The sequence below is a fragment of the Bombus vosnesenskii genome, unplaced genomic scaffold (assembly GCF_011952255.1).
Source record: "Bombus vosnesenskii isolate JDL3184/JDL3185 unplaced genomic scaffold, Bvos_JDL3184-5_v1.1 scf7180000014865, whole genome shotgun sequence".
Taxonomy (NCBI): domain Eukaryota; kingdom Metazoa; phylum Arthropoda; class Insecta; order Hymenoptera; family Apidae; genus Bombus; species Bombus vosnesenskii.
Window position 1 is genome coordinate 23,240 of NW_022883692.1, and position 9,613 is coordinate 32,852.

Genomic DNA, 9,613 nt, shown 5'->3' on the forward strand with positions numbered 1-9,613 from the left:
TTGCACGTTCAGCAAGAAATTAATCAGCAGTGAAGAAAAATATAAAGTTCCCCTGTATTTCTAACTTTGTACTCTGTAATGTCACGGTTTCTAATCTTTCATCCATAGTTCACACTTTAAGAAAAATTAATCAATTACATAAATTACGTTGCTTAAAATCGTCGAATTTATCTAGTCGGTTAAGCGTGTAAAATCGACGAACGGAAGATTGTTCAATGAGAAAACTCGACATTACCAAAATGAACGTTTGCCCATGTTGAAGTAGCATTTAAAGGATGAACGCGATACTCAGCGTCGAGTCGAAAATGTTTCGAGTTCGAGTTTCTATTCGCCTCCATATGAACACATTGAATAATCGATACGAGTTGCTCGTTACACGGTAATTCCTTGCTTGCAAATTTGAAAGTCACCCCCATAGACCCTGTTAATCGGTCAGACTAGCGCAGAGACGCGTTTCATTTGCTATAATTCGATCTTCGGACGGTTTAGTTATCGTCGCATTTTGACGCTGCTTACCAGCAGATTAATCTCTAGCAAACAATTGATAGGCGTCACAAACAGACCAGTTGCTTCGTAGTTAGCGAGTCTCTGGACGTTCAGAATACGAGGATCCAGCTGATCCACCATTACAATTAATCGGATTAATTCTCACTCCCTCTCGCCAAGGGATATATGTAATTGATTTTCTGAATCAGGGATGGCTATTCCGATAATATACAGTAAATATAAAATATAGCGAAAATACATAGTAAATCGAATTTTTCCTTTTCATTTCTTAACTTTATCTGTTCTCAAGATACATAGCTTTTGCAGTTTTCCGTAATGGGACAGAAAGCGGAACGTCTTTAGGCTACCATCTTTTTCTTTTTACAATTTAAATTCGTTTCTTCAATGTCCGTTAGAACATTTTCCAGCCAATATTTTCTAAAATTTCACACGTATCCTTCCTTCGCTATAAGACGCGAGATACACGTGTACTTCAGCATCGACGTGTCTTCAACTCATCGACGCCTCTTTCTCGGCGTTTCCCATAGTCCGTTTTCCATTCTGTCCGCGTTTCAACCCCCGACCACATTTTCTGTGCAACGTGAACACACATCCAAATATGGGTTGACTGCGACACGGGAAAACTCAGCGTTAGAAACGAACGAAGAAACGCCTAACCATCGTGAAAGCGATGTGAACGCGGAAATCGGACGAGGCGAAGTTAATTTCGACTATCAGCCAGCTTTGGGCAATGAATCTCGAGCATATTGGACTTATCTGCTCCAGCACGCCTTACAATCACGATAACACCTTCTGTTGCACGCACGTGAACACGCAACCCCCTCGTTACCCTCGAAACGAGCGGTCAGAGATCCGTGAACAAGATTGAAATTCGTTACGGTTACGGAAGCCGTTTACGAGCCTATGGATTACGAGGGCCGTTTCGAAGAATGTAGTGAGCGATCCCATGGAGCGTAATTCTTAGCCCATTAACGGGCAACGTTGCGTTAGCGAATTTCATCTGTCACCTTTTCCCCAATGAATTTGCGTTATCGAATTCTATTTGTTAACATTATCACCACGACAAGCAATTCCACGGATGAGCTTCGCGTTTACCTTGTCTCTACTTTTTCTATCTGGATTCTACAATTTCATGAGTTTCAAAGGATGTGGATCAAACGGCATTATGAGAAACTGTTGGTTGATTCTTCATGGGTTAACGTAGTTTTGAAGAAATTCTTCCAGGAACCGGGAAGAATATTAAACATTGCAATCGGATACAGTACCAATTCTGAGAACTTTGAAAATGACACGGTACCACAATGTCGCTATAGGGACCAATATAATGTTACTCTAGACGCTTTCACTGCTCGAATTGTCACAATCATTTTTTATACTTCCGATCCTTGATCATGCCAAAGCGTTATTTTTAAAAAATAAAATGTATAATAGAAGTGTGTATAGAACTGTTGAAAGGGTCCGTGTAACAGACTTTCGTCGATGATCTATACAACTAAAATTCTTAATATTAAATTCAATTCGTAGAATATTCAAATCTATCTATAGTTTGATCGAATCTTCGATTATAAATCGACGTAAAAGTTTTGGATACTACAAGCGTAGCCATCGTTCAGTATCTCGTAAACGTCTGATGAAGAAGTACATGTTACAAGGCTTATACGTCAAATCTATAGAACGCCTGAATATAACTGACTTCCCAATATTTCAATATTCCTGGTCCCATAGCTATATCGGATGTCGATTAATACGAAACATGAGAAGTCAATCAATCGATATGTTCAATGGCACGTAATCTTGATAAAAGCTGCACAAACTTGCAGTCCTTTCCTTGTTTATAACGGGAAATTGAATACTTTGTAATTAAATTGTAGAAACAGAAGCAATAAAATGTTGCGTGGCCTGTCGCAATAACGTAACGAATCGATATAACGGTTGCCACAGACTAATTAATTAATATCAATCCCGCGATCCTCCATCGCAGCTGTCTTTATTTCCGCGTAGTTTGTATCGAATTCGTCGCGTTTCATCGTGAGAAATCTTCAGCCGTTCCAAAAGTTTCGTAAAGATTAATCCTTCATAATTGAAGAGCGGAAGTAGATAAAGTTGCCAGTATCGAACCTAAAGTTTTCTGGGAAACGACTGTTTATGAGAAATTGTTTGTTTATGGGAATGTTATTTATTAGAAAAATATAACGATACTTATTTATTACGCATATTATAATACTTTATATAATTTTACGATATCTCTATTCTATCGTTTCAAAGATCTGTTAATTAACGATAAAAAAAAATATCTTCTTTATATCTTAAGAGAAGATATGTAAGTCCATTATGTAGTTTGCTTAAGAAGGTCAGTAGAGATTTTCTTATCTGATGGGATAATTGAGGCAGATTTATCTACGCACATGTTCAAGCACGATGGAGGGAGTTTGCTGGCACATGGTGCACACAGTCTAATTTAGGGAACTAATCGTATAACATACATCATACACAACCTATATCACGTAAAAACGTGTAAACTGAAACGTTAAAAACTGTACGAATTATTATGATTACACTTCCCTTCATATTTAGTGATATTAACCTTCATACAAACAACCTCTTCAAGGAAAAACAAAATTCTTTTTCGAAAATGGCACTTCCAATTCTTCTTATTCTCACTATTTAATTGTTAGCCGTATCAAGTAACAACGAAAAAAATAATAATATCTAAACGTTAAGCAGGTCCATATTTTTGGGGATACAATTAAAAAAGTAAATCGTCGGTGGAATATTGTTTCACCTATCAAGAATTTTGGAAGATATAATTAGAAAGGTACAACCTGGGTAGAAAATTGTACTCCTTATCGAGCATTTTTGAAAATATAATTGAGAAAGTGGAATCTGGATAGAAAATTGTTTTATCTACGAAGCATTATAAAAAGTAAGTTTAATAAAACTATACCTTGCATATTTCATATATTTTTTCATATTATACGCATTACATTATAGAAGCAAACGCGGACTGCTCAACGTCATAGGCTCAGAATCTAAAACTCTATTCGGAACTCTCCTCGAAAAAGATCTAGAACTCATTAACGAAAATATAGATACATTTGTAGCGGCACTCGACACAGCACAAATACCGCTACTCGACATAAACAACTAACGGATGACCGTAGCGCAGTGGTTAACGAATTAGGTTACGAACGTTCGGGGAAAGTAGTGGGGGGGATATATGGGAGGCAGACGTAGAGAGGACGGAGCTGCGAGCGTAATCGAAATCTCCGGAAAACTGGAGAGCTTGGGCAAGGGAGGTAACCAGAGTGGAGGACTAGTGCCTGTGAACGCAAAGCGGGTGTGGATACGGGAAGTGTGGCTTGGACAAGGAGTTAAAGCAAAACCAACCAAGTGTGAGGTTAGGACGGTGGAGTAGCCATATTAGGACGCGTGACAACAGCGCCGCTACACGGGCTACCCGAGAAACTACCCAGACGCAGCCATATTGGCGCGTGCGCCGAAGCGCGTCGCGCGGGCCACTTGAAAGTGACAGCGACTGGCAGAGTGGCAAGTGCTGACCGAGCGACATTTCCCGCCCAACGGGGAAACAGACGCAACCATGGCGAAAGGGAAGGAAGTAGAGGAAAACGCTAGGGGACGGAGGGAAACGGAACTGGCTGCGGAGCTGCCACACGTCAGCACCAGGAGCATGACGAAGGCGATGCAGCCAAAGGAGGGACCCTCCCGCTTCACGCTGGACAAGGAGGGAATATGGACTGAGGAAACAACAGAGGAGGAGGAAATCCCCACCAGAGAAGCACCCCGAGCGAAAAGAAGAAGGCCAACGAATCCCCGAACTTCCCGCGGACCCGACTGAAGAAATGAGAACAGCCACAACGGCGGACATAGGAGCCGAACTGATTCGCCGGGACGCCGAGGTGGCCAAGGCTGTCGAGGCACCCCGCAACCACAAGGGCACGCAGGTGAAAACCCTGAAGGAGGCGGCGAGAACCATCACCGCGCGCGTGACCGAAATAGTGAGGAGAACGGACCCTGTCACCGACGCACTCGCTATAGCGCAAAGACGCATGGCAACACTAGAGGCGGCGGTAGAGGCACTCCGAAAAGAGCCGGCCTCGCGCCCCACCGCGGATGAGAGCAGCTACAGAGTGCGTCTCGCTGCAGTCAAACACCATGCAGAGGAGATGAGATCCTTGCTGCACCGACTGGAGGAACGACTGCAGAGAATAGAAAAAGGAGAAGGAAAGGAGGTCGCTCCTGCCGCGAACACGAGAGGGATGGAGCCTGGAGCCCCAAACGCCCCAGCGCCCAAGGGAGGCCGAACAGCTGTCATCGAATGGCAGACGGTTGAAAGGAAAAGAAGCGGAAAGAAGAAGGAGGCAGGAAAGAAGCAGCCGGCGAAGCTGATACCCGAGACAGGGGCGGAGAGACAGAGGGAAACTCCGGAGAGTGGATTGGAGAACGCACGAAGAGGGGGAGGCAGGGGGGCCCTCCCGCACGCACCGCGAACGTCAGCGGTAACAATCACCCTGACGGACAAATCGAGCCAATCCTACGCGGAGGTGCTGGCTGCGGCCAAGGACAGTGTCTCCCTGACCATGCTCGGCATCAACACGATGAGGATGCGGAAGACCATCGCTGGAGGCGTCATCTTAGAGGTCCCCGAAGATCAGGGAAGGGAGAAGGCCGCAGCGGTCGCAGCACAGCTGACGCGGGCTCTGGACCCGAACGAGATCCGCGTGGCGACACCCTTCCGAGCCGCGGAGGCAAGGGTGTCCCTGATAGACATTGCGGCCACCAAGGCGGAAATCCAGAACACCCTGGCGAGGAAGAGCGGCGGCAAGCCGGAGGACATCCGGCTGGGAGAAATCCGCCCCGCCCGGAACGGTCTTGACACCGTGTGGATACGAGGCCCTGCCAGTGCAGTGAGGAAACTGGCCCAGGCTGGAAAGGTCGCCATAGGCTGGTCGACGGCGAAGGTCGAAGCCATCGAACGGAGACCGTTGCAGTGCTACAGGTGCCTTGGGATAAGACACACGGGAAAACCTGCACCGCCAAGGAGGACAAGGGGCACCTGTGCTTCAGATGCGGCGAACCAGGGCACCAGGCGAGAGCATGCACTACTGCGAGCCCGAAATGCCTGCTCTGCGAGGCGCTTGGAGCACCGTCGGTGCACAGGATGGGGGGACCGGCCTGTGCCCCTTCGAAGAAAGGAACGAAAGGAGCCGCCTGCGGATCCACGGCTGCAAGAGGCAGCGAGAAAGGCTCCCCGTCGCAAAGCGACCCTAAGCCCGCGAACAAGGAGGTAGGCACGGAGGAAGCCACAAACAAGGAAAGAACACCAAAGAACTGAGAATGCGCTTCCTCCAGACTAACCTGCGAAGGTCAAGGCGAGCACAAGATCTGCTCCACCAAACCATCCGGGAGAGCACGGTCGCCCTAGCGGTGGTGGCGGAATCATACAGAGTTCTGGATGCCCCGGAGTGGGTCGGAGACACGGACGGAATGGTTGCCGTCACCTGGACATCAACGCCCGGGGCGTTCGCTCACGGAGTCCTGCTGAAACGCGGCAACGAATATGCCGCGGTCGAGTGGGCAGGGATGATGGTGGTGGGGGTGTACGTGTCACCTAACAGCGGACGGGCAGCGTTCGAGGAATTCCTAGACGGAGTTGGCGACTGCGTCAGGCGACGACTCCTCCGACAAGTGCTCGTCCTGGGAGACTTCAACGCGCACTCCACGGAGTGGGCGAACGCCAGGACCAACGCGCGCGGCCGCACGCTATCAAACTGGACCGCGGGACTTGGACTTCTGTTAGTGAACAGGGGCTCGACCAGTACCTGCGTGACGTGCAGAGGGAGCCCATTGTTGACATAACATGGGCCTCCCTCGAGGCATTCAGGCGGATCTCAGGCTGGAGAGTGGCCGAAGAGGTCGAGACGCTGTCGGACCACCTCTACATATTCATGGAGGTGGACGCACCTGGACCTGGAATGCCGACGACAAACGACGGGCACTGCCCGCCGAGGGGGAGGCGCGCGCGCCCACCGCCCAGATGGAAAATAAAAGAAAGGAATGAAGATCTACTCCGGGCGGCTGCTATAGCAACAGCTTGGAGCTGGGAGGCCTCGACAATGACGACCGAAGCAGACGTGGAAGAGGAGGCCGAGAACCTCCGACAAGCCACGACAGCAATCTGCGACGCATCCATGCCACGGGCCACACCGGGCACGGTGCGAAGCAGAGCAGTTTACTGGTGGAACCCCGACATCGCGGAACTGAGGACGAGATGTGTCCGGGCCCGAAGACAGTACCTAACGGCCCGCCGCTGGCGACGACGCGACGAAGAAGTCTCCTTGCGCTACCGGGCGTACCGCGCGCTACGGCGCTCGCTACAAAAGGAAATTAAAAAAGCGAAGGACCGTGCTTGGTCCGAACTGGTCGAAACAGTCGAGTCGGACCCATGGGGAAGGCTATACAGGACGGTGACACAGAAACTACGCGCGAAGGGCCCCCTGACAACGACGGAGATGGAACCTGCGCTGCTGACGCGGATCACCGGAACCCTCTTTCCCCCACAAGAAAACAGAGCGGTGGAACGGCCACGGGAAACGACACGACCGCTGGAATGGAGGGACGACTGGGAAGTCACGGAGGAGGAGATATGGGAGGCTACCAGAAGAATGATCTCCCGCAACGTGGCACCGGGCCCGGACGGAATCCCTGGCCGGATCTGGGGGGAAGTGATGGGGGTCATGGCCCCCAGAATCCGGCACCTCTTCACAAGATGCCTGAGGGAGGGAGTCTACCCCCGGGCGTGGCGGACGACGAGACTGGTCCTGCTCCATAAAGAGGGCCGACCGACGACCTCGCCGTCAGCGTACCGGCCGATATGCCTACTGGACGAGATCGGCAAACTACTCGAGAGGGTAGTCGCCGCCCGCTTGGAACGACTCATAGCGGGCCAAGTGCCAGGTTTGCACGAAAGCCAGTACGGCTTCCGGAAGGGGCGCTCGATGATTGACGCGGTCAGACGCGTACGAGCGATTGCGGAGGACATGGTCTCCCGGAAAGGCGTGGCGCTGGCGGTTTCCCTGGACATCGTCAACGCGTTCAACACCATGCCATGGGACAGGATAGTGACGGCCCTGGAGCACTTCGGGGTTCCCAGCTACCTCGTCCGATTGATCCGAGCCTACCTCGACGACAGGTGGGTGTGTTACACCAGTCAGGAAGGAGAGGAAAAGCGATCCGTCGAGCGTGGCGTCCCGCAGGGCTCGGTGCTGGGCCCCGTACTATGGAACGTTGCGTACGACGAGGTACTGCGATGCCCGCTACCCCCAGGCGCGGCCATGATATGTTATGCGGACGACACCCTAATCGTGGTCGAGGGTCGTGGCTGGCACGAGACGCTGCGCATTGGCGAAATCGCAACGGCCTGTGCGATCCGTGCCGTGAACGAACTGGGCCTGAGAGTCTCCCCTGCGAAGTCGGAGGTCACCTGGTTCTTTGACAGGAAAAGGCGAGGGACACCACCGCCCGGCCTATGCATAAACATGGCAGGTAAAACCGTCCGGGTGGGATCACAGATGAAGTATCTGGGACTCACCATCGACAGCCAGTGGACGTTCGAGCCGCACTTCGACTCACTGATCCCGAAGGTGTCAGCGGCTGCCAATGCCCTGTGCGGCCTACTACCGAACATCGGCGGGGCCGGAGACGCGGTGCGCCGACTTTACGAGGGCGTCGTTCGGTCACGAGTGATGTACGGGGCCCCAGTATGGGCGGACGACCCGATGGCAAGCCGTCGCAGCATTCTGCTCCTGAAAAGGCTGCACAGAGTGACCGCCATCAGAATCATTAGGGGATACCGGACGGTGTCTCACGCGTCGGCGTCCACCCTAGCCGCGTCCCCCCCGTGGGAGCTGCGGGCGCTGGCGCTCAAAAAGAGATACACCCGCCGGAGAGAATGACATCCGGGAGAAGACCCCACCGAGCAAGCGGCTCCAAACGACACCGGAACCGCCGAGGAGGACACATGGAACCTATGGCGATCCCAACTGATCAACGGGAGAAGCGAACACCGAGGCGCGGAAGCGGTCCTACCAAACTGGGAGGCATGGAGGAGCCGCCACGGCCTCCCACTCACATTCAGGATGACACAAGTACTCCCCGGACACGGCGTGTTCGGCGAGTTCCCGAAGAGAATAAGGCGAGAGACGACAGACATCTGCTACCACTGCGGAGAGGGCACGGACACAGCGCAGCACACCCTGGAGCTCTGTCCGGCGTGGGAACTGCCCCGCTACACCCTGCGGCACGCCATAGGAGAAACGTTGACCCCCTCAGCGATTGTAGAAGCGATGTTGAGAGGGTCACAAGAATACGAGGCCGTCCGCCTCTTCTGCGAGCGAGTTATGCTCGCGAAGGAGCGAGCGGAAAGGGAGAGAAGGAAAAACTCTCACCCCAGCAGGATAAGACGATGGAGAAGGATGGCAGTCAGACGACCCAGAGCCGCCCCGCCACCACCCCAACGGACTACGACCAGAAGAAGTGACAGCGCTAGGGGCAACGACCTCCCTCTAACGCCTACTCAATAGCCGGCTCGAACAAGAGAACGCGAGAAGGGGGTGCAACTGAAGTTAATTCATAAGAGGTTCCTGGAGCACCCCTGTCACGCGCATAAGATGGTCATCGTGGAGTTTTAGTCGGTAGGAGTCCGACACTACTCTGCTGTTACGCGATTATTGCAGCAGCGGAGTGTCCATGAGGATTTCTCCACGTACAAAAAAAAAAAAAAAAGGTTACGAACGTTCGGAACGCGGGATCGAATCCCGGCGACCGAAGTCCGATTTTTATTCCACGATTCTAAATAGGAAGAAAATATAGCAGTACCCCCAGCAGCGACATCTACAGCCACCAACCACAATCATCACGGACTCGACTCATCCTCTACACATTATTTGACTCCAACAATAAAATAAAAACGATCCTCAGTAATCAAACCGCACTTATCAAACGCGTGCTAGACTAAGCTAAGACGAATCAACTCGAAAACGTTAGCAACGTCATACGCAAGATTGAAAACCATAACGAGAAAAACGAA

General features: G+C 51.1%; 2 protein-coding genes across 2 annotated transcripts; both read left to right on the forward strand.

The window, feature by feature from the left end:
• The first annotated feature begins 3,724 nt into the window (after nt 1-3,724).
• On the forward strand, nt 3,725-5,860 carry LOC117240759. The gene is made up of 3 exons (XM_033506795.1): nt 3,725-3,904; nt 4,278-5,432; nt 5,525-5,860. Exons 1-3 carry the CDS (start codon nt 3,725-3,727, stop codon nt 5,858-5,860), a joined length of 1,671 nt encoding a protein of 556 aa, XP_033362686.1.
• Nucleotides 5,861-5,862: 2 nt separating this feature from the next.
• LOC117240758 lies at nt 5,863-6,384 on the forward strand. The gene has a single exon (XM_033506794.1). It carries the CDS (start codon nt 5,863-5,865, stop codon nt 6,382-6,384), a length of 522 nt encoding a protein of 173 aa, XP_033362685.1.
• Nucleotides 6,385-9,613: the final 3,229 nt, after the last annotated feature.